This window comes from Aulonocara stuartgranti (assembly GCF_965226115.1).
Source record: "Aulonocara stuartgranti genome assembly, chromosome: 3".
In the NCBI taxonomy this organism is placed as follows: Eukaryota; Metazoa; Chordata; class Actinopteri; order Cichliformes; family Cichlidae; genus Aulonocara; species Aulonocara stuartgranti.
Genome location: NC_138941.1, coordinates 18,707,787 through 18,732,806, shown reverse-complemented (window position 1 = coordinate 18,732,806; position 25,020 = coordinate 18,707,787). Strand labels below are relative to the sequence as shown.

The following is a 25,020-nucleotide window of genomic DNA, read 5'->3' as shown; positions in this document are numbered from 1 at the left end:
GTTTGTGTTTGCTCTCTCTTTGCTGTCTCCATCCTCTCTCTCCTTTCTCTCCCTCTCTGTCTTTGTACGTCACTCAGGTCCAATGGAAACAGTGACATTTACAAACCAATCAAAGACAAACTGATCCATGTCAGGTTATAACAATATTCAAAGTGAATACAGGCTGCTGCTGGACACAGACAGGTAACATCATTTTGACTTGCTGTCACCTGGATCTGGACTCATAAACACTGAAGCCCTGAACAGGAATACAAATCATTTTCTGCCAACTAGCGACACACCAGCAGATAATGGCTCAGAAAGCTCAAATGAGCCAATCATTTCTGTGTTTAGTTCCCCTGAAATCAGATCTGATATCAGCAGCTCTGAGTTCATTCATCATTATTGTCCAGTGATGAGATTTCTGCTCCGTTTGGTAACAGTCAGCAGGTTTTTCCTGCGTGTGGACGTGAACAGTCGTACCTGACAGCAGGTAGCAAACAGAGATCATCTTTCCAGCTGGAACTCTTCACTGAGCTGAACTCATTCAAAATGTTCTGGAGTCAAAACAGGAAACAGTCCAAATGTGTGTCTTCACTCTGACTCTGGATCAGATCTCAGTGACAGACTGTGGACATTATGGAAGCCTAAATGTGACACCATCTTCCTCCTTCATCTGCAGATTAAAGCCAAACAAAGATTCTCATTAAAAGTCTGCAGGTCTGAGAGAGACTCAATCGTTGTGTCATGTCAAACACAGTAAGAGGAGCTGAAGCACAGATGTGAAGAGCAGATTCATCAGATTATGACCTCACTCTGTTTTGTCTTCATATACATTCAGTCTGTGTTTATAATGCAGATTTTCTGCTTTTATAATAACACATTTTATATTTTCTATCATCACAGACTGACTCGGTGTGGACTCTCAGAGTCTCACTGTGAAGTTGTGGCCTCAGCTCTGAAGTCCAACCCCTCCCATCTGACAGAGCTGGACATGAATGAGAACAACCTGCAGGATTCAGGTGTGAAGCTTCTGTGTGCTGGACTGGAGAGTCCAAACTGTCGACTGGAGACTCTGAGGTGAGTTCACTGACTGCGGCTGTTGTTGTTTTTCTATATTTCAGGTCTTTGATTGATGTTTGAAACTTTCTTTAGTTCCTAAATGTTCAGGATGTGTCTGAAGACAAATGTGAAGAAGTTTGAGTGCTTTCAGAAATGTTGTCTTTCCAAACGACTGAACAACAGTTTTTCCTTTTGGCTCCAAACAGAAGTGACAGACTTGAGCAGGGTTCATTTAAAGGCTGACAGAAGTGGAGTGGTGACGGGGAGATGTTTGACAGGACAGTGTTTCAGCCTCCACAGCTTCATGTTGTGCTCCATCAGTCAGTGAAGATGAAGTCAGTGCTGATGAGGCTGTAGAGTGTGTGAGGGATGTGAATGAGGATGATGAAGATCTGATGATAGCAGATAAAAACAGGCTGCAGAGACTTTGAGCCATACAGGGCACACAGTGTGTGTACAGAACAGCTGAAATCATTATGGAGGCCTCACTGGAATATGGAAGCATCACAGTACAGCTTCAGTGAAGCTTTAAAGTCTCTGATATGAGATGAGAAATGAAGCAGCCAGAGCTTTTTCATGAGTGGAAACCCACTGTGACTGTGAGCTGCTGCTACAGCCTCCAGATTAGCCAGCAGCTCATCCTGCTCAACATTTCCTCACCAACTTTAATGGAAGTGTGATGTTTTCAGCTGGAGTGATGGTCAGGGTGGCCTCCCTCTCCTCTTCTTCTCCTCTTCCTCTTTCATTTGTAAAGCCACTTCTGCTGCTTTCATTCATTTGGAAGTCCTGTAGCTGAGTTTGGGAGAGACTAACAGCCTCGGCAGCAGAGGGGAGAAAGGCTGTAACACCACCACTTTACTCTGTTCTACCTGTCACATCATTTTATCAGGAAACAAATATGCTCATGTTTTTACTATGTTTGTCTTGAAGATGTAAGAAGATCAGATGGTGCTTTTTATTATTGTGTTGGTTTGTTTGCTGTCTCTTGGATGGAGCCAAGCTGTGCGTGGCCCCTGGGCCTGTGGTCAGAGTGTGTGCTGGATAATCCGGCCCAGGATGAGGCCAAACTGACATGGGATGAAATTTCTGTCACATAATTGAGCTTAGTGTAGTTTCATTTCTGCACAATTTAAAAACAACCAAAACTTTGTTCTGTCTTTTCTATGTTATACTGTAGACTTTCTTTGATACTGTGTCCAAAAGGAGCAGCTTTTACTTTGAAGGGGAGGCGTCTCTGTTTCCTCTTCAGGTTGGATGATGGAAGCAAATGAGTGTGTGATGTTCTTTCAGTGTTGCACTTTGTAGACGCTCCCTGAGCACTGGTCTCACAGCCAGCTGCACATAGAGACCAGTGTTGTTAGTCCAGGTCAGAAGATGACTTGTTGGAATGAAAATGAGCTTGTAGTTTGTCTGCTTTAATAATGTGACTGGAAAAAGGTGTTGGACTTCAAATATCAGAGAAGGACAAGATCAGAGAGGCTAAGGACAATTACAGGAGGAAGCTGGAGTGGAAACTCCAGCAGAACAGCATGAGAGAGGTGTGGAGGGGCATGAAGACCATCACTGGATTCAGGCCAACCAACAGCAGGGGAGCTGAGGGAGGTGAGAATAGAGCCGACGAGTTGAATCTGTTTTTCAATAGATTCGACACCACAGTGTCTGCTCCCACCCCCACAACCTCACCTGCAGTCAGCCTGGAATCCAGAGCCACACCACTGTGCCAGCCTCTCTCTTCACATGTTGCCTCCTGTGAGATTCCTGACACCCCTCCCCCACCCATCACCTTCACTCAATACCAGGTTGAGATGCAAATGAGGAGACTTCACTCAGGCAAGTCTGCTGGACCAGACGGAGTGAGTCCCCTTGTCCTCAAGGCCTGTGCCCCCCAGCTGTGTGGAGTCTTTCATAAACTGTTTATGCTGAGTCTGAGTCTGCAGAGGGTCCCGGTGATGTGGAAGACATCATGCCTCGTCCCTGTACCAAAGACGCCTCGTCCCAGTGGCCCCCAGGATTACAGGCCCGTGGCACTGACCTCCCACATCATGAAGACCCTGGAAAGGCTCATCCTGGACCAGCTGCGACCCATAGTAAGACCACATCTGGATCCCCTTCAGTTCGCTTATCAGCCTCGTCTCGGAACAGAGGACGCCATCATCTACCTGCTCAATCGTGTCTACACCCATCTGGACCAGCCGGCGAGCACTGTGAGGGTCATGTTTTTTGACTTTTCCAGTGCTTTCAACACCATCAGGCCGACCCTCCTGGGTGATAAGTTAGCAGCGATGCAGGTGGATGCTTCTCTGGTGTCCTGGATTGTTGATTACCTGACAGGAAGACCACAATATGTACGTCTCCCACAGTGTGTGTCTGACAAGGTGATTAGCAACACAGGGGCACCACAGGGGACTGTCCTCTCCCCCTTCCTCTTCACCCTCTACACCACAGACTTCAGCCACTGCACAGAGACCTGCCATCTTCAGAAGTTTTCTGATGACTCTGCGGTGGTTGGATGCATCAGCAGGGATGATGAGACAGAGTACCGGGCTGTGGTCGACTCCTTTGTCACGTGGTGTGAGCAGAATCATCTGCAGCTCAACGTGGCAAAGACCAAGGAACTGATCGTGGACTTCAGGAAGACCAGGAAACACTTGACCCCTGTTTCAATCCAGGGGGTCAGTGTTGACATTGTGGAGGACTATAAATACCTTGGAGTACACATTGACAATAAACTGGACTGGGCTAAAAACACCACAGCACTTTACAGGAAGGGCCAGAGTCGTCTCTATTTTTTGAGGCGACTGAGGTCCTTCAACATCTGCCAGAAAATGCTGAGGATTTTCTATGAGTCTGTGGTGGCCAGTGCGATCCTCTATGCTGTTGCATGCTGGGGGAGCAGGCTGAGGGTCGCAGATGCCAACAGACTTAATAAACTGATCCGTAAGGCCAGCAATGTTGTGGGGATGGAGCTGGACTCCCTCAAGGTGGTGTCGGAGAGGCGGATGCTGTCCAAGATAAAGACAATGTTGGATAACACCTCCCACCCACTCCATGACATGTTGGTCAGTCACAGGAGCTCGTTCAGTGAGAGACTGAGATTACCGAAAAGCACCACTGAACGACACAGGAAATCATTCCTGCCTGTGGCCATCTCCCTGTACAACGCATCCACTTAACACACTGTTTGCTGCTACAACTACACATGTTTCTTTTCCAAATATTTATTTATAAGTGACTTATGTATGTATGTATGTATATATATGTATATATTGTACTATTCTTAGTTAGCGTATTGTCTGTCTTGTCTTAATGTTGGTTTAAAATGGAGCACTGTAACAAAAAATAATTTCCCCCAGGGATCAATAAAGTATTCTGATTCTGATTCTGATTCTGATATGTCCATTTCTTTCACACTTCACCTTTAAAAGTGAAGCCTTGTGGTTCCTGGAAGGAAAAACACGACTTTTTCAAGTTTTTGTCCTGTTTTTATGAGAAATGTACGACTTTAATGTGAAACATTCAGAGTTTTTTCTCTTGTTGTGTTTGTTTGAAGCTGCTTCCTGTTGGCTTCAGCTGTTTGGAGTTTCCATTTTCTAAACTTCTACATTCTGAACCTTCTTCAGCTCTGAACAGATGATGAAACACTGAATGATTTCAAGCTCACACTTTGTCTAATGAACTTACATCTTTCATTCTTTATACAGATTGTGGGGCTGTGGTTTGTCAGAGATCAGCTGTGATTATCTGGCAGCAGCACTGAAGTCCAACCCCTCCCATCTGAGACAGCTGGACCTGAGTAATGACTACTGGTCTTCAACTAAAGAAAACAAGCTGCAGGATTCAGGAGTGAAGCATCTGTGTGGTTTCCTGGAGAGTCCAGGATGTGGACTTGAAACTCTGAGGTCAGTCAGCATGTTTTAGTTGTGCTGAGATGAATATGATGTGAAAGTTGTGCTGACACTAAACTGCAGACATCAGGCTGATATTATACTGATCCACACTGAGGATCTTCATGGTAAAGTCTGTTTTCTTCTTCTCTGGTTTAGTCCATTGACTGCAGCAGAACAATGTTCACATTTCAAAAAGTGAGACTCAACGTATGGCCCGCGGCCCACACGCGGCCTGCCCACCTTCCCTGATTCAGAGAGAGGGGACCCTGATTAACTGTGTAGTGTTCTTCCTCACAGTTCTAAGTATCAGACACAACAATGAATAATCCACAGCTGACTGTCTTTAGCAGGTCAAAGGTCACGGCACACAGCAGACAGTGGGAAATATTATAACTCTGATCATTTCTCAGCACATATCCATATGTATAAAAACAAAGCTGACACTGTGAGACTTGATCAGAGGTGTGATCATCACAGCAGAGGCCTTTGTGTCAAAGTCACTGAGGATCAAACAGAAACACATGAAGCAGATTTTCCTGTTCTGGCTTTTTATAGCAGATAACCTTCAAAATATTCTGCAGTCCATCAAAAACTGAAGCAAACCATGAATCAACATGTGAACATGAGCTGATGCTGCTGAAGTGAAGCAAAGTTACAGAGGTTTGATTACAGACACAGCTGAGAGTTTGTAATCTGTCATCATTTTAAAAGGTTTACATTTCTTCAGTATTGAACAGCAGAAATGAGGCTTTGTTTTCGGAGGCCGACAGCAGTGAACACAACAGCAGACTGGTGCGTAATAAGCAGTGAATAATGCAGGAAACAGATTTTTGAAGGTAAACTGTTCTTGAAGTACACTGAGAGAGAGAGAGCTGTGCAGGAAGTAAACGTCAAAGTCAGAGAGAATTCATGACGATGTTCATCAAACGTAAAGCGTAGTTTGGATCTTCTTCTGCTGCTGGTTCACTCAGTTTTGGTTGGAGACAGATGAAACCTGCAGCTTCAGGATCTGTGAGCTGTCCACTGTCAGCCCCGACGGCGTGTCCGTGTACGTGCCGTCGAGTGAACGATCCACGCTCTGTGTTTCCATCTTTGTGTGTTTAGCTGCTCTCATTTACTGTTTTGTCTGTTTGCTTGTTGTTGAAATACTTTTGGGAGCTTTAACCTGAGATTCTGGCAAAATACATTTATATTAAACATCGATTCAGGATTGAATGAATCAACATCGCTTTATTCAAATTAAAACCATTTAAATAGGAAAATCCATTTTTTTACACCCGCCTCTAATGCTGGGTAATGTCAGCTGGTCCATGTGCAGCTGGCTGTGAGGCTCAGGGAGCGTCTGCAAAGTGCAACACTGAAAGAACATCATCCATAAATATTGAGTAATAACTGGACTCTCATACAGCGAGACTCAAATGCCTTTAAACATCAGCTTATCCTGCTGATCCAAGTCCAACACTGAGTTTGTAAAAACATGTTTGTCAATCATTTTGTTTGGTTTCTGAGGAAAATGATTCAATAACTTGCTGCTAATACACAACATTTCATCATATTTCCTCATAACCCTCTTTTGTCTGACCATTTGATCCCATTTGAATTTGCAATAAAGGATCCACAGAGTTTGGTGACAATAATGACAGTAGATGTTTGTGTGAAAGTGCTGGAAGCAAATGAGTGTGTGATGTTCTTTCAGTGTTGCACTTTGTAGACGCTCCCTGAGCACTGGTCTCACAGCCAGCTGCACATAGAGACCAGTGTTGTTAGTCCAGGTCAGAAGATGACTTGTTGGAATGAAAATGAGCTTGTAGTTTGTCTGCTTTAATAATGTGACTGGAAAAAGGTGTTGGACTTCAAATATGTCCATTTCTTTCACACTTCACCTTTAAAAGTGAAGCCTTGTGGTTCCTGGAAGGAAAAACACGACTTTTTCAAGTCTTTGTCCTGTTTTTATGATAAATGTACGACTTTAATGTGAAACATTCAGAGTTTTTTCTCTTGTTGTGTTTGTTTGAAGCTGCTTCCTGTTGGCTTCAGCTGTTTGGAGTTTCCATTTTCTAAACTTCTACATTCTGAACCTTCTTCAGCTCTGAACAGATGATGAAACACTGAATGATTTCAAGCTCACACTTTGTCTAATAAACTTACATCTTTCATTCTTTATACAGATTGGAGAGCTGTGGTTTGTCAGAGATCAGCTGTGATTATCTGGCAGCAGCACTGAAGTCCAACCCCTCCCATCTGAGACAGCTGGACCTGAGCTGGAACAACAAGCTGCAGGATTCAGGAGTGAAGCATCTGTGTGGTTTCCTGGAGAGTCCAGGATGTGGACTTGAAACTCTGGGGTCAGTCAGCATGTTTTAGTTGTGCTGAGATGAATATGATGTGAAAGTTGTGCTGACACTAAACTGCAGACATCAGGCTGATATTATACTGATCCACACTGAGGATCTTCATGGTAAAGTCTGTTTTCTTCTTCTCTGGTTTAGTCCATTGACTGCAGCAGAACAATGTTCACATTTCAAACAGTGAGACTCAACGTATGGCCCGTGGCCCACACGCGGCCTGCCCACCTTTCCTGATTCAGAGAGAGGGGACCCTGATTAACTGTGTAGTGTTCTTCCTCACAGTTCTAAGTATCAGACACAACAATGAATAATCCACAGCTGACTGTCTTTAGCAGGTCAAAGGTCACGGCACACAGCAGGCAGTGGGAAATATTATAACTCTGATCATTTATCAGCACATATCCATATGTATAAAAACAAAGCTGACACTGTGAGACTTGATCAGAGGTGTGATCATCACAGCAGAGGCCTTTGTGTCAAAGTCACTGAGGATCAAACAGAAACACATGAAGCAGATTTTCCTGTTCTGGCTTTTTATAGCAGATAACCTTCAAAATATTCTGCAGTCCATCAAAAACTGAAGCAAACCATGAATCAACATGTGAACATGAGCTGATGCTGCTGAAGTGAAGCAAAGTTACAGAGGTTTGATTACAGACACAGCTGAGAGTTTGTAATCTGTCATCATTTTAAAAGGTTTACATTTCTTCAGTATATCCACATTTGCAGCTGGTACCTCAACCTCCACTTGTCCAACACAACTGCTGTCCACTGCCTCCATGACATTGTGATTTTGCTGTTGGTCTTCTGTCAGATCTTCATCAATCACTTCTGCACGGGGCACACCTTCAGACTCTGCAGCTGCATAACGAAAGCCTGTAAGATAAAATTAGACATAAGGTAAATGTACACCAATATTCCAATGACAGGTGTGTGATTCATCTGGAAGTTATGTGCGGATTAGTGTACAGTGATAGCAATTTAGTATGTTTTTAGAGGGGGGGGGGTTGTTTACCTCCGATGGGTGCTCTTTTTCGCTTCCGTTGCGTACGCCTTGAGTGCCGGTCCGAGTCTGATACAGGTATGTCGTCATGCCCCATGTGCAGTGTTGGTTCCCAGTCTGGATTTGTTACATCCATTTCATATGCTGGTTTGCCTGCAATAATGCCAAATCATAAGCTACTCAGTCGACATGATGTGGTTCTGCAGCATCACACATTAGCATGTTTTATCTCATTATCTATGACCTCAGCACATTGAAAATAACACTAAAAGCCTTTCAAGAGTGATATGAATTAATTTAGAACTCACCGGAAAGAAAATGCCGTGAGCAAACCAACAAAAAGCTGGGGATTGCAGAGAACTCGATATCCGCTCGTCTCACCGCTGCAATCCAAGCCTGACGTCTTTGTTTAGTAATATCGGATACATGGGATCCCTCACGTTGCCTCCAGGATGGAAAACGATGAAAAGAGAGCCCGTTATCCAGCTTCTTGCCTTCACGATCGTGTGATCTAACGTTGCAACCGACAACACAACACGTACGATCCATAGCTGAAATGGTATCCTTTGGCTGGCCTACTGTCATGGCGGAAGGGGGCGTGGCCCATCTCCCGTGACATCACGCTCCAAAGCCCTATAGGTGGGAAAATGTACCATGTCGACCAATCAAAAATGATATGGAAACATGACATTTGGTTGTTTAGCAAAAGGGGGAAGTTTTAGGAGTGACCGGCAAGAGAGAGCGAGTGAGCGAAAGAGAGAGAGAGTTTTGATACGTGAGAGATTTGTGACGTTTACCGTGTTTGGTCTCAAGTTAGTTTGTTGTCTTGTGTATTTAGTGTGTAGCTGTTGTTTTGTTTTGTGTGTCAGTTCTACTAGTGATCGTCACAGTTGCTGCCTTAAAGCCAACAAAGGCAGATTGCAGTGTAAACGCTGAGTGACACACCTGCTGTCAGACCTGCAGGTTTATCCCTGTGCTGTTCTCATATGTGTTAGAGTGACACAAACTATTGTTTGACACCTGATTGTTCTGTAAATAGTTTGAAATGATTATATGAAAAACGTCTGAGCCTTGGCTGCATTTTTTGGTAAATAGTACCATATAACTTTGTTGTTTGCAAAACGTGTGCGTATTTTTAAAAGTGTACAATCTCTATTTGCATTTCAAGTTATGAAGATGATTCGTTAAACATGTGTGTGGTTTTTACAGTCAAAATATCACTTTCTACGTGTATTTTAAATTTTGTCTGAATTTAGATAAATTGTGCTGATACAGTTGGTCAAAATGAGAAAATAACAGATTGGCAAGATAAACTGTTTTTAAAGGTAAAATATAGAGGCCACATCAAAAGTAGTCAAGAAGGGTTAAAGGCTAAAAGCAAAGTTGTCACCAAGTACTGTTTATATTTGTGTGTATTGCTGCAGCTTTTTTGAGTATTAATTTGGTGCCTTTGTGTGAAATAATGGTATTGTGAGTGATCCATATAGTCACAAAGAATAGCCACTTGTTTCTGTGCTACCAAAGTTCCCCGGCTTTCATTCAAAATGTGTTTTATCGTCAGCACCTGCACATTAAACTACTTAAACATTATAAATGTCTTCAAGCTCACACTGAGGCCTGTGGGGTACTATCAGCCACTGAGACAGTACACACATTTATATGTGTTTGTATATGAATATTTCATACTTTAAGACTGCCTGTTTATTTAAGGGAGATGAACAAAATACATTGGAATTGTACAAAATAATATCATGGATGATAAATTAAATAGATTTTAAGTAGATGCTTGTGCATTCTTAAAGTCTTATATGTTGAACTGAACTATGTGATCTGTTCAAAGCCTTAATCTTAATTTGAAGTGAAATGTGCATTTTGAGTTTATACACTATGTATATAAGGCGACCGTTTCCTTTTGCAGTATTTTTGTGTGGTGTACTTTTCTATGTCTTAACAAAAGGGGAACAAAGGTGTTTAAGTTCACCTAGGATGATGTGTTTTAATTTTCACATGGTCTTGCTTGAATTTGACCCTGACAAAGGCGTATGAACTCTGTCAGCTGTTTGGAGTTTCCATTTTCTAAACTTCTACATTCTGAACCTTCTTCAGCTCTGAACAGATGATGAAACACTGAATGATTTCAAGCTCACACTTTGTCTAATAAACTTACATCTTTCATTCTTTATACAGATTGATCGACTGTGGTTTGTCAGAGATCAGCTGTGATTATCTGGCAGCAGCACTGAAGTCCAACCCCTCCCATCTGAGACAGCTGGAGCTGAGCTGGAACAACAAGCTGCAGGATTCAGGAGTGAAGCATCTGTGTGGTTTCCTGGAGAGTCCAGGATGTGGACTTGAAACTCTGAGGTCAGTCAGCATGTTTTAGTTGTGCTGAGATGAATATGATGTGAAAGTTGTGCTGACACTAAACTGCAGACATCAGGCTGATATTATACTGATCCACACTGAGGATCTTCATGGTAAAGTCTGTTTTCTTCTTCTCTGGTTTAGTCCATTGACTGCAGCAGAACAATGTTCACATTTCAAACCTTCAAAGAAGAAGAAAAATCCTCCACTGGATAATTCACTGTGAAACTCTCCAACTCTTCATTCCACCTTAAAGTCTGTCTGACACTGAAATCCAAAGCAAAATGTGCGTTTGCTTTACAGACAGCAGTCCAACACAAACATACACACATCATCCAAAACACAGTCCAACATCCAAATCTCCTCCACTGCCAGCATGAATGATGGGAAAGAGAAGGAGGAACACTCTGACATTCAGGGTTAGAATGAGTTTCATGAAGCAGACTGTGAAGATCAAAGCTGCATTAGAAAGCTTACATGAATGAATGAGTGGACAGAAGTGGACAGAGATCATCTGAAGCACTTCAAAGGCTTTAAATCAGCACATTTCTCTTTATTCTTTATCAACTCTGTTAGTTTCTCTCAGTTTTCTGTGGAATGAAGCTAACAGCAGGCTAATAAGATGCTGACCAATAGGTTTCTATTAAAGGTTGTAATTTGTATATGAAAAAGTGCTTTGGCTCAGCAGGGATCAGCTTACAGGTAGAATACAGCTGCTGGATGGGATTAGCATGTCATAGCTATCTACCAAACTGCTAACTGGGGGATTTCAGGCCATCTATGGATCATTTTTGCTAACTGTTTATTCAGCTTAGGCTCACAGGGCTGCAGCCTGTGCCCTAGCTGTCATAGGGCAAGAGGCGTGGTCCACCTGCACAGGTGAGCAGTCCATCACAGGGCCAACAGAGAGAGACAGAGAAGCACTCTCTCACATCCACACCTACAGCCAATTTAGAAGCACCAATGAACCTAAGCAGCATTTCATTGGACTGTGGGAGAACATCCAACCTCCACAGAAAGGCCAACAAGCTTCAACCTACAACCTTCTTGCTTTAAGGCACTAGTGCGAACCACTTTTCCCCATTTCAGCCCAAATCCTGCATCTTCCTGTTTCTGACTCCAGGCCAGCTCCACTAACACTTTCTCATCAGACACTGCCACCTAGTGGAGGAAGTCTTAGTCCCATTTGAAGCTTCAGATTACAGTTAGTTCCTTTACAAAGAGGTGGAGGTGGTGGGGCCACAGCACCATCATCACTGAGTGCCATAGGACACTTAACCTTTGTTTCCATATGCTGGGAACTTCCTGTTGTTCCAAGGAGGACTGGAAAATGTGTGAAAACCTCCCAGTCAGTTCCTCACAGCACACTTCAATCATTTCCCTCCCACAGCATCAGGACCAGGGCTTTTTCTCTCTTTGGTCCCACTAAGAGATTTCCACACAAACACCTCATCAGTGGGACTCTCAGAGCTACCAGCCCTTTGCTACAATCACAAAGCTCTTCATTGAAATCAATGATATCAAAGCTGGAATCAAATGAGTCCAAGTCTTCTGCTGATTCAGCATCACATTCATCTTTGCTCCTTGTTCTGCATCCCCACCATGGACTTCATTCCTTTCCAAGCCAGCCTTGAGTGTCCTTTATTCAGCTCATCCTCTGCTTTACTTTTACACCTGATTTTAGCTGCTTTATCTCTCTTTCAACAAGTTTCTGTGCCTCAATCTTTTTCTTCTCTCCCTCATAACAAGACAGCTTCTTCTGCCTGAGAACATGTTGGAGTGATTTACTAATCCAGGGCTGCTTATTGGGGAAAATACTTCCTGTTTCCAAAGTAATCCCCATTTTTCCCAGAAAGAAATGTAAGTAGAAATCGATGATCTAAGTGAGAACATGAGCCTTTAAAAAGTCCCAGTGGGTGCAGTCAAAGCAGTCCCTCAGTCCCAGTATAGAGTCTTTGGTCCAGACTGGAACAACTGTGTGCCCAGTTTGAGCTCTCTTCAGTGCTGTGACCTGACAGACCCAGAGGGGCCATCACATCACATTTAGAAGCTCCCCTAATGGAGCCACAACACATGTCCAACACTTAGTCTGTCTTGTTGGACCAACTGGAAGAAATGATTCAAGGACTTAGTCACAGAACAGAGATTCAAATCTCCAAAATCCAACTGGCTGCATCAGGACATATAGTCTGAAACTCTGCACAGTTTCCTGTTTGAAGCTGCTTCCTGTTGGCTTCAGCTGTTTGGAGTTTCCATTTTCTAAACTTCTAAATTCTGAACCTTCTTCAGCTCTGAACAGATGATGAAACACTGAATGATTTCAAGCTCACACTTTGTCTAATAAACTTACATCTTTCATTCTTTATACAGATTGATGAGCTGTGGTTTGTCAGAGATCAGCTGTGATTATCTGGCAGCAGCACTGAAGTCCAACCCCTCCCATCTGAGACAGCTGGAGCTGCAAGGAAACAACCTGAAGCATCCAGATGTGAAGCAGCTGTCTGATCTTCAGCAGAGTCCAGACTACAGACTGGAGACTCTGGTGTAAGTAGAGTGATGGAGTGAGTGGGTGGTGCTGTCAGCAGTATTGTACTAAACACAGTCAGTATGAAACAAAGATCCAGTGTTTCCTGTAAAGCTGCAGCTTCTCAGTGAAGCTGTGAGAGGAGAATGGTGACAGGCTTCAGGATTGGACACAAACACTTCCTGTTTCTGACCTTTATGGTCACCATAGTAACGGCTGACACGCTCTGATCAAACACTGTCAACAGCCAATCAGCTCTCTGAACAAAGCAGCATGCAGACCAATGACTGCATTCGTTTCCAAGTTTAAAGCAGTGAAGAACACAGTCTGTAGGTGAGGAAGAATTTAGTGAGAGCAGATGTTTGGATGGAATTCCTCCAGTTAACAGCTGGAACCGTCCATCTGGATTGTTGGGCTTGTTGTTGGGGTTCCTACAGAGCTCAGAGTGGACACACCAAGGTTCTTCTAATGAATGAAAGTCCAAACTCAAACTAGGAGGGAAAAACATTTTCATCAACTTCAATAAAAATCCAAAGATTAGAAAAAGTGAAGCAACAATGAGTCCTAGTACAGTCCCAGCACTGAAGTCCCTGCTGCTCTTTATACTGGATGTGCTGCATCACTGACTGACAGCTGATGAAGAGTCTCTGGAAACACTCGTTTATCTCCTCTGCTCTTCCTTCTTCTCTCTGCAGGTGGAGCCGATTATGGTAAATAGGACGGTGTGTGTGCTGAGAGAGGAGGAGCTGTGTCCTGATGATCCAGAGAGGTTGAAGCAGCAGCAGCTTGTGTGTAGAGACGCTCTGACTGGGCCATGTTACTGGGAGGTGGAGAGGAGAGCTTCATCCAGCAGTGACTGACAGAGGAATGAGAAGAAGTGCAGATGACTGTCAGTGCTGCAGAGTGAACTGCTCTGAGAACAGCTCCACTGTCAGACACAATGTAGAGTCCAGCATCATCCCTGTGTGTCCCTCTGGATCTGACAGAGGATCATCAGTGTATCTGGACTGCTCTGCTGCTGCTCTGTCCTTCTACAGTCTCTGCACAGTCTCTGTCTGACTCTGGCTTCAGACCCTCCTGGATCAAACTCACCTGGAAAGGCTTTCAAACATCACTCAATAGATTTGAATACAGAATATATTTGATATATACTGTAGATGTACTGTAGAGTTGCAGTTTGTCACTTGTAAATACAGTCTGTGAGCAGCTGTGAGCTGAAAGATCTTTCTAGAAACACGAAATGTTTTCACTCTTCTGTTGCTTTTTCATATATTTCCACAACATTAATATTGATCCCACCTGTCTCACCTGTTTCATGCTTTTATACATAATAACAGGACACGTGTGATCTGAGCGCTGCTGTGGTTGCTGTGCTGCACGTCTTCATTTAGATAACAGAGACATCTAGTGGTTCAGAGGGAGAACTGCAGGAGGTGGAGCTGTGTTTTAGCATGGAAAACTTTTTATCTTTTAGGCGCAGATACAAATATGACAAGTATCAGTGTGAGATACAAAAGGTCACATCAGTCAGCAGAGGGAACAGTGATCACACAGCAATGTAAGAATAGAAACATAACAGTGAATCTGGACATGTATACAGAGGGAAGCAAACAAACAGGATGTAACACTACATTAAAGCCACAAATGGGAAGAAAACAAAGCCAAAGGAAAATATATTTGATCTCAGGAATCCAAATCAGATGCTTTAGAGCAGGGGTCGGCAACCCTGGGCACGCGTGTCACAGCTGCCACGTGAAGGGTTAACTGATGGCACGACCATAGCTGGACTGGCCATCGGGCATACCGATGATGATTTTTCGTTTTTATGGGCTGATGATGTTTTTTAATTTTTTTGTAACGGTATAAACAATGAAAGATGGTGGATTGGCCGGATGCTGGTCGATGTGTAAAAATAAGTCAGTTGTTTGGTGGTGGCTATGGCGGAGCTTCCACAGAGGCAGCAGGTGGATGTGTGAAAGGGGAGGCAGGAGGAGCAGAGACCCGAGGCGGCCGCCGGTCCGAGTGTCAGGTGAACTGAACTTCAGGTAAGAAGTTATGACCTGCAGTCTGTCTGGGTCAGATATAAACCAAGTTTAGGAGCAGTTTATTTTCCTTGTGCTGACTTTTTACAGTCAGTTATAATAACTCCCACTCAGAGGAGACCAGAGATCACATTAACATGTATGTCTCTGTATTAAGAAACATGACATATTGGCCCAGTTTATTTTTCTTATCATTGTTGTGAGGAGACCATAAATAGCATTTGTATTTTCTGTTGTACAGTTCATTTGCTGTTATGGATAAAAAGTCTTTTTTTGTTTCAAAATAGCTGATAAATATTCGCTGATAGCTGCAAACATCTGCGCACAAATATAATCCTATGAAGTGGTTCTATATAGTGTGTAATTTATTGCTAATGCAATCATATGGCACATTGACTTCTGAGGAAATGTTAGATGCACTCATCATCAGAAAGGTTGCCGACCTAAACCAGGAGGTTTAGAGAATCATAGAGTTTTTGTGGTTTGTTTTCTTTAAGTCATTTCACAGATTTTCTCTATAATTTCAATTCCTTGAATAAAACAACAAACTTAGGGGATGATTTTGTAATCCGACTTTATGTATGAAAGATTTGACTAAACATAAAACAATCTTCCAACTCAGTCGTCATTCTTATCTTGTGAAATCAAACCAAACGTTCTGTTGTCTCTAAATCAGGGATTGATGAAATCTTTGGTTGCATCCATTTATGAACATGTTCTCATTCATATTAAATCGTAGTCTAAGTCCTTCTTTAGAGGGATAAATGTCATTCATTGTCTTCAAATGTGTTTCTGTTGTTTTGGGGGGAAGTTTGAAGTCCATTGTTCAAAGTCTGTTAATGAAACTTTATGAAGTTTATGTAGGATGTTTCTCCTATTTTGTATTTGTTTGAATTATGATGTATTTCTGACTCTTTCTGCCATGATGCCAGGTCTCTCGTGAAAACAACATTTTTAATCTCAATTAAATTTTCACCTGGAGAAATAAAGATGATAATAATAATTTTGTCTTCAGGGAATCATTTCTCTGTAAAACAGCTTCTTCTGAAACTCTTGTTACATTTCTTGTTTATTGTTTGCTGGTTGTAGAAAAATGTCATCGTCTCTGTGTGAACTTAAACTCTACATGTGGTGTCAGCTATAAACGAGCTCTAGAGTCTAATAACGATGCTTTTATTATTGTCTGGTATCCAACCTAACCCTGGGCCTCTGGCTGAATGTGAAACACCAGCAGATGTTAAAAACTGTCTGGGTTACACGTGCATCACGTCGTGTGCTTCCTAACATGGATATGATTGGAATCTGGGCCTGTTCAAGCGGTGCTGGTATCATTGTTGTTTCTGAGACTTTCCAAATCTTTACTGGATAAAAACGTAGCAACTGATGGATTTAACATTTAGCTCTCAGACTGTCCCAGAAAAGGCGGAGGTCTGGAAGTTTATGTGAAGCTCTGTCTTGCTGCTCAAGTCTTGTTCTCTCCATCTGCACCTCAGCCATTTGAAATCTTGGCCTTAACTATTGATCTGTTTGGAAATCAGACTGTTGTTGGCTGCTATCAGCCTCCACCTGCTTCCCCCAGCACATCACCGTCTCTGGTTCAACTTTTATCTGAGCTGCATTTTAATGACGTCTTTCAGATGGATGATTTTCATTGGGACTGACTTTCTTCTGTGTCTGATGATTTTAAGGCACGCTGCTTGTTTTTAAAACTGACTCAAATTATTTAAAGCCTCACACGCCTTGATCCTAAACACCCAGATAAATCTGCTCTTATTGACCTTTTTTAACTAATATGCTGCGTAAGTTTTCCACATCTGCAGTTTTTGCCAACGACCTGAGTGATCACTGCGTAGTTGGTGCTGTGAGAAACACTAAAATCTCACGCTCCGAGCCCGCATCAGTTTGAACTGGGGTCGTATTAAACAGGCTGACAATGTCAGTTTGGGAACATTTACAGGAGAGTTGTGTCTACTTTGTGGACAGACACGCCCCTTTTTGCCAGGTCAGGGTGAAAGGTCGGGACAGGCCTGGTTTGGTTCAGTACCGGCCGATCTCCTACATGAGAGAAACCAGGCCTGGGCAGGAAGTCTGGCTCTGATGCTGATTGGCTACGTTTTCATTAGCTGTGTAATCGGATTACTGCCTCCATCATCAAGATGTAACTATTTTTTACTTTAACGACTGACAGTCCAAACGACCGTAGGAGGTTTTGGCAAACTATAAAGTGTCTCTGCCAGCTGTGACTCCTCAGAGCTTCCTCCTCACTTAAATATCGACTCCACTCCTGTGTCAGACAAAACTGAAATGTTGCTTTAACAAACACTTTGTTGCTTCTTGCTCTTTGTTCAGCACAGTATCTGATGGTAAACCTCTTGCACACAACTCTGCTCGTAGTTCCTGCTTACTGATACCTTTTCCTTCACACCTGTCACAGTAGAAGAGGTTTGTAAGGCTTTGAATAGCCCCAACACCAGAAACTCGTCCTCACAATCGTTCTCCTTCCTTCTTGCACTTGGCTGCAAATATCATAGCTGAGCCAGTGTCTTATATTTTTAATCTTTCTCTACAACAGAAGAACACCACTATACTCTGTGTTCTCTGGTTAACTGGTCCTCATTGGTCTTACACAGGATGGTCCATTAGTATCATTTTATCTATCAATCTGTTTCTGGGTTACTGCCTCCTATTCATCAGAGTACATGTTAGGCAAACAGTTTAGTCACAGCCTGCAGTCTCAGGACATCATTACATCCACTGTTCCATCAGTTCATGCAGAGCTTGGGAAGAAGGCGTTCTCCTTTTCTGCTCCGTCTTCATGGAAAACATAACCGAAGGATTTAAGGCTCTCCGTTGATTTCACTTGCAGACTTCAAAAGACGTACACATGTTTTTGTGAAACCATCTCTGGGAACTTGTTCTCGTTTTTAATGTGACTGAGTACATTACACAAACTTTTCTCTTATTGTTGTAATTTTAATATGTGTGTCTGGAACAGGTCTCTCTTGTAAATGAGACATTGAGTCTCAATGAGCCCACCTGTATAAATAAAGCTTCAATTACAAAGTCCTTTGTATAAAAGCTCCTTCAGCTGCCAGTGGGACGTGCTGTGGCACTATCGGTTGCAGAGCCTTTATATTGTTAGTTAGAAACTACAAATATAATGGCTCACTGTATTTCAGAATCAGAGAAACTTTATTAATCCAGGAGGGAAACTGAGTTGTCATAGCAGCAAATATACAAGAAACAACAAGCACTCATATAAAGTGAGTGTAGAAACAGAGTTATGATAAATAAATATTCAGATAAATAATATCAATATATAATATAAATAATCTATAATCCAGTTTTGAGTTCCCTCCCCAGACACCTTAACGCCCACTCACATCCTGGGCCATCTGACCTCAGGAAATCACATGATAGGGTGGGGCCAGGTTTCACAATGAGCTCACCCGAAACCCTGGCTGATTAGGACCCCCACCCGCTTTCACACCTTGGCTCATGTGATTACGTAGAGGATCATCAGGGGGTCCTTTGTCCCTCTTTGGGGGGAAACTCCCACTGGGTTTAAATCTGGGACTCCCCACCAACTGACCCTTAGAACTGAAGAAGCTTCTCAGATGAGAGGTGAAACGTCTTCAAGCAACTCAAAGAAGTCCAGACGCTTTTCTTTGCAAGCTCCTTAGTCTACAATGGCCTGGATGACTGAGAACCGTCACAGACAACTCAGTCCCATATTTTAGGTTATTCTGAATAAATCGTTCATGCCCTCTCTTTGGAAAGAAGCTGTTGTGGTTCCTGGTCCTAAATCTAGTCGTCCAAAAGTTCTAAACGACTTCAGGCCTGCTGCCCTCACCTCAGTCTTTGAAAAAATCATCAGAAATGTGATTATGGAAGACACTGAACTTCAGCTTGATTCAATGCAGATTGCACATAAGCCCAATAGAGGAGTGGAGGACGTGCTTTTGATTCTACTTCACCTGATTGTCAAACATGTAGAGAGTAAAGGACTTCAGTTCATCGATTTCTCTGCTTCTTTCAATAACACAGCCCCAGATTTGAATCAAAAGACTTTTAGAACAGTTTGAAATCCGGACAAACCTGATCAAGTGCAGTCATATAAATATCTTGATGACAAATGCTATTATTTTTCTGTAAAGCAAATTGACCTAAAAGTAAAGTAACCTTGATATGTCAGGATGTAGATGTCCCACCCAACAACGTCACCCAGCCCTGAAACATCGGTACTGTTCAAGGCAGCATTGCTGTCCACACGTCCATCAGAGTGTTTCTTTGGACTTCATGGTGTTGCTGCTCCCAGTATTCTCTGAGACAACCTCTGAGGCCGTCACAGAGCAGCTGTATTTGTACTGACATTACATTACACACAGGTGCACTCTATTTAGTCATTAGCACTCATCAGGCAATGTCTATGGGCAACTGACTGCACTCAGACCAAAGGGGGCTGAATAATAATGCACATAACAATTCTCTTCACTCTGCTGACAAGAGATTCAACCCCCACTATGAGCACCTTCTAAAGAGCACCATTGAAAGTATCCTCACCAACTGCATCACTGTGTGGTATGACTCCTGCACTGGGTCCTGCAGGAAAAATATGACAACGGGTAGTGAGAGCAGTGGAGAGGATTGCAGGGTCCTCTCTTGCCTCCCTCCCCAGGAGATCTACTGTGCCTGCCTCATTCGAAAGGTCCTCTTCATTACAGGTGACTCCACTCATCTCTTCAACAGCGTCTTCAGTTTGCTGCCATCAGGAAGGATACTGAAGAGACCTTTTGACCTTTACATTTTCGTTAATATCTTTAAAACAGAAGCAGCAGAAACGAGAATTTTAGCAGCACAAACCAGCACAAGCGTAGCACAGTTGATTGACACCAGTTTTGTTTGATTTAATTAATGTGGGGGGGCTGGTTGACCTCTGGGGACCTCTAGAAATTTTCTTGAATATCTTTAAAATGATAGCAGCACAAACAAAAATTTTTACAGCACAAACGTAGCATAAACGTTTGATACCACTTTTGTTGGATTTGAAGAAGGTGGGGGGTCGCGGGAAAAACCAGCAAAAGAACTCGAGCAGCCGGGCTATGTAAAAGGTGTAGGGGGGCATGTTTGCGGTCACGTCCAGCGGGTGTGTGGGCTGTTTGAGTCATCTGTTACCAGGCAAACTCCAATGCAGCAGGCTGCTGAACACACACAGGCCTCCTGCATCCTCCTCTTCAGCTCTGCTTGCCTGATATCGTGACCTAAGCAGGGTCGGGCCTGGTCAGTACTTGGATGGGAGACCGCCTGGGAATACCAGGTGCTGTAAGCTTTTGCACTTCCACACACAAACTGCAGAGGGCACTTCTGCTCCTGCTTGTGCTTAGGGGCATGAGAAGTTAACATTTATGGGTGATAAAATCCTTTTTCTATATTTTTAACATGAGAATATCAGTTTTCCATCTTGTGTTCCAGAGTAATCGGACAAAAGACAAACGTAGAACAAGGAAAAAAGAGGCCAAGTGTCTCACCTATAAAACAAAATGACTGTTTTCTGAATAGTCTCACACAGATAAACATTTTCAGGGAATACCTTTTCCTTCAAAACAAACGTCACAGACTGTGTTTTTCTTTACTGATTGTATTTGAGTAGAAACTCAGATTAAAATGGCATCAGTGCTCATAAAATGATTTAACTGTAAAAGTAGGTGTAGTGGATCACTTTGCATAGATCTAGATAAAAGTGCAGTAAGCAAAGACTACAGTGGTCATTGAGCAGCTGTTCCTGTAATGTGAATCTGGGATAAAGGCACAGATTATTTGTTTGCCTTTGTTTCCTGGTTCTTTCTTTCTTATCCAAATGGAAAAAGAGAGCATAAAAGTACTGTTTACAAGCAGCTTATCTATCTCATTGTGCCCACTATCATAAAATCTTGGTTGACTGAGCACTGAGCCATCTACCACTCGAAATTGAACCTGTGTGGGACAACAACAAAGTCCAGTATACTAAGTTTCGGTAATGTGCAGTTTTTTCTGTGGAAGATGTAAATCTAAATAGATGTCCTATTGTATGCATAATATACCACTGAACTTTATAAAACAACTTCTAAAAGCAAATTTCGATTTATTTTAGATTTTCTCAAATCCAAACAGTGCTAAAAGCATGCACACAGTCAAATATTTTTCATACGAGGTGCTGAAGGTTCTGCAATGTTCTGTCAGTGCGTCCCAGGGCAGCTGTGGCTACAATGTAGCTGCCATCACCAGTGTGTGAATGTGTGAATGATGTATCTGTGGCTTTTTGTCACACTTGGAAACCACGGTGTTGTGCAGCTATTTGCCTTGTTGCAGGGTTTTTAAAAAACTGCAGTTTTGATTTTAGTGAAAGACACCGTCTCATGACTCATTGAGTGCCGCGACTGACGAGCCAATCCGTGGCCTGCAGTCTGACGATGTCACATTTCCTGACTGCTTGGAACCCCGACTAAGTCGTCCTGTAGCCCACATCATAATGTTTCCATCTCTCTGCTTGACTGCGGGGATGCTATTTTTTGCATCACACTCCTATTTCAAAAGGTCAGTTAAAGCCACATAATTGGAATTTGGTTTCATCTCCCCACAGCACTTTCTCCAAAGTCTTCCCTGAATCATTTAGATGTTCACTGCCACTTGAGATGGGCCTATACATGTTTCTCCTTGAACAGGTAGCTACCCTATGTTAGCCTAGCTTTCTATCACTGATGCTCTGTGTGTATTGTTATGGTTCAAAATATGGGGATGGAGACAAGAGACAAGAGAAAAAAACCACAATAACAACACTGGTCCGGCCGGGTTAAGTCAAACGATGATTTTAATGATCACACGCGTGGGAGATGGACACCGTATGCAGACAGCCTCAGATCTCAAAATGGTGGAGCATTGCTCAAACTCTTATAGCCTCTGGTTCTCCCACCTTATCATAAAAGCCTAAACATTCACATGCTTTTCTCTCACACGGCGCCTAAGCTACGACCTTGGCTCCCCGTTTATCTGCTCCTGCTGAGATGGGGCAGAAAACTCCAGCATGCTCTGTTCTCTTCTAATCAGACAAATAAGGCGATGACTTTCTGCAGCAGTATTATGCATCATAAAACAATATCATTCATCCACAATAAATCAGCAGTCTACTTTAATGCAAATCAGTTTAACTAATGCAATAGTTGTCAGCTTCTTCTAATTCAGGAGAATAATGCAAACTAAAACTACATAATAATTCACAATCTTTATTTAGGGGTATAACATGGCATAAAATAATATTATAATCTAACAGTATGCTGCTGCCTCTCTCTCATGTTACTTAAAAAATTAACCCCACAGCTTCAATAACCGTATCTAAAAATCTCTCAGTGAAAGTTACGGTTGTAGGTTTGGAAACATTTTGGGGTAGCCAGTGTTAAATAGAGACAGGGCCACATTCTTTATCTAGTCATTGTAATGAAAGAAGCACATTAAAAACTATATGAGAGTTTGCTTTTAACAAGCATGTAATGACTCTACTTAGTTTAGGTAGTCTTAGGGAGTCAAACTGAAAGTAGCATTTTGTGGATGTTTTCCCTGCTGCCCGATCCCATCAGTCTCTTAAAGCATCATTTCTTATGCGCCCTGGTGTGACAGTGGTTTCATGGCGCTACAGGTTACCTGAGCACATCAGTTATATTACGGTTGAAAACCAGTGCCCGGCCTTCCAGTGGGTGTTCGACCCCTCGTGCACAGCTCAGGAGTCTAAACGACCCAGCAGTTATGGACATGTGTGTTTTTGGTGTGCTGTCCCTCGTTCTCCCTGCTTGCAGGTATATCTGTGTGTGTGTGTGGATGCCGGAGTTTCTGAGAGCACCTGTTTACAGGCACCTTCAGGCCTGGTGGGTGTGGCCCTGCCAGGTGGTTGGCCACACTTGAAGACCATCACACAGCTGATCAAGCCTTGTCAGAGGAGCTACTTGAGAATGCGGTGGCGCTCTCTCTGACGCTGGATCATTGCGTGACTTCACGTTAGTCTCTCGGCCAGTCAGTACGGATAGTCTGCCGCATTGTATGTGTCTTACGGCTGCCTGTTTGTTATCTCCCCAGGAGAAGCGTGGAGACGAGAGGGCAGCGAGCACGGGGTGCTCAGACACTGAGGAGCGGAGACAAGGAACACTAGCACTGGGAAGAGGACATTTCACGGGAGTCGGGAACGCACTGCGGATTTATTGTTATTTTCCATTCACTGTAAATAAACGCACTGCTTGCATTCAGAGCTCCGTGCCTGGCTCCTCCTTCCTCACATCCCCACGGTTGACGCTGGCCAACCGTGACAAATAGCTTTTCTTAGATTCATTATTAGTTCAACATTGACAAATAGTAGTTGACTAATATCAGGAGCCAAAAAGAAAACAAAAAACAAACTAAATAAATATTTCAGACGCTGAAAATAAATTATTACGGTTGTTTAAATTTGCTGTCAGCAAGTTAGGTCTAATGCATGTAGTCAATCTAATGAATCAATATTACATGTAAAAAGTACAGAACTGAAAATGAAACTAAAATATAACGGTAAATGAACTGGTTCTTGTATAAAACCTTTCTACTCTCTACAACTTGCCTCATTCATGCACTCACTTTTTTCTATGCTTTTTCTCTGTAAGTGCTTTCTATCTAACATTAATACGCATTCATCCTCCCGATGGATGCATCGGAGAGCAACTTGGGGTTAGCGTCTTGCCCAAGGATATTTGGCATGCAGGCTGGAGCAGGCGGGGATTGAACCAGCAACTTTCTGATTAGTAGGTTTCCTGCTCTACCTGAGCTACAGACACCCCAATTTGTGGTGCTCTGGAAACAACACGTTCTCATCCCAACAGGTAACGATGCTATGTGACAAATCATCGGTATGTGTAAATGTGTTTTTTGTTCTAATCATGAATCGCTTTGTAAAACAAGACCTGATAGGGTTAAGGTTAAAGTTATGGTTAGAGTTAATGTTAGGGATAGGGCTGGAATGGACGGCTGGAGCCTCTCCTCCAAGTGTGTGTTACTGCCGCCATCAGCATTCTGTTGTATTCTGTTGTCTGCTTTTCTCTGTAAGCGCTTCGAGCCTGTACTTTTTTGCTTTAGCTGAGTAATGAAGTTGAATCAGTACTTTAACTTTCACTGGAACAATAGTATTTTTACTTCTACTTAAGTGGAGAATGTCTGATCTTTTGCCAACTCTGGCCGTCTCTCAGTCTTGGAATACCCACTTGTTGTCCAGCGGTGTCCTGGGAATATGGGAACTAGACAGACTGGGGAAACAATGGGAGGAGACACAAAGATGGAATCACTTTTACCATCTTTTATGTATTTGCTGGTCGTCTTATTTCTTCTATTTTGCAAGCACAGTGTTGCAATCATTGTCTTTGTGGTACAATGACACAGGTAGAATGCAGGTGTTTTCATGTAACACGATGCCAGAAAGATGAGTAATGTGTTTTGAAGAGAAGATAAAACATCATGTTTGAACAAAGATAAGCAGCAGACACGTCTGTGTGTGAGTTGTTCAGGTTCAGTAAGAAGGTAATATGTCTGCAGAATTTGTAATTCTTATGAAGATATTGCTTGTACAATAAATAAAATCCCTTTAACTTCTTCTGGAGAGTGTCTTTATATATTTAGTCATTTTGGGGCGATCCTTTATTTAGTAGTAACTCTAGTCGGGGATATATATCAGAGTTTACTTTCAGATATGAGCATTGTGTTTCCTGTGGATGAATGAATGAATTATTTATTTATGTAATTTTTGAAAGACTGGCTCATGTAA

At 42.7% G+C, this 25,020-nt stretch overlaps 2 protein-coding genes across 2 annotated transcripts in view; both read left to right on the top strand.

The window, feature by feature from the left end:
* LOC309700585 (protein NLRC3-like) overlaps positions 1-14,471 on the top strand; it is an 85,879-nt gene extending 71,408 nt beyond the window's left edge. Inside the window, exons 7-10 of the mRNA XM_082524219.1 lie at positions 886-1,059; positions 4,743-4,940; positions 13,014-13,187; positions 13,863-14,471. Coding sequence (XP_082380345.1) covers positions 886-1,059; positions 4,743-4,940; positions 13,014-13,187; positions 13,863-13,881 — 565 coding nt within the window. The 3' untranslated portion in view covers positions 13,882-14,471. The remainder of the gene's footprint in view (positions 1-885; positions 1,060-4,742; positions 4,941-13,013; positions 13,188-13,862) is intronic.
* LOC309700493 (uncharacterized protein) overlaps positions 1-25,020 on the top strand; it is a 2,098,293-nt gene that overhangs the window by 1,654,696 nt on the left and 418,577 nt on the right. The window contains exons 59-60 of the mRNA XM_082524046.1: positions 7,097-7,273; positions 10,467-10,643. Coding sequence (XP_082380172.1) covers positions 7,097-7,273; positions 10,467-10,643 — 354 coding nt within the window. The remainder of the gene's footprint in view (positions 1-7,096; positions 7,274-10,466; positions 10,644-25,020) is intronic.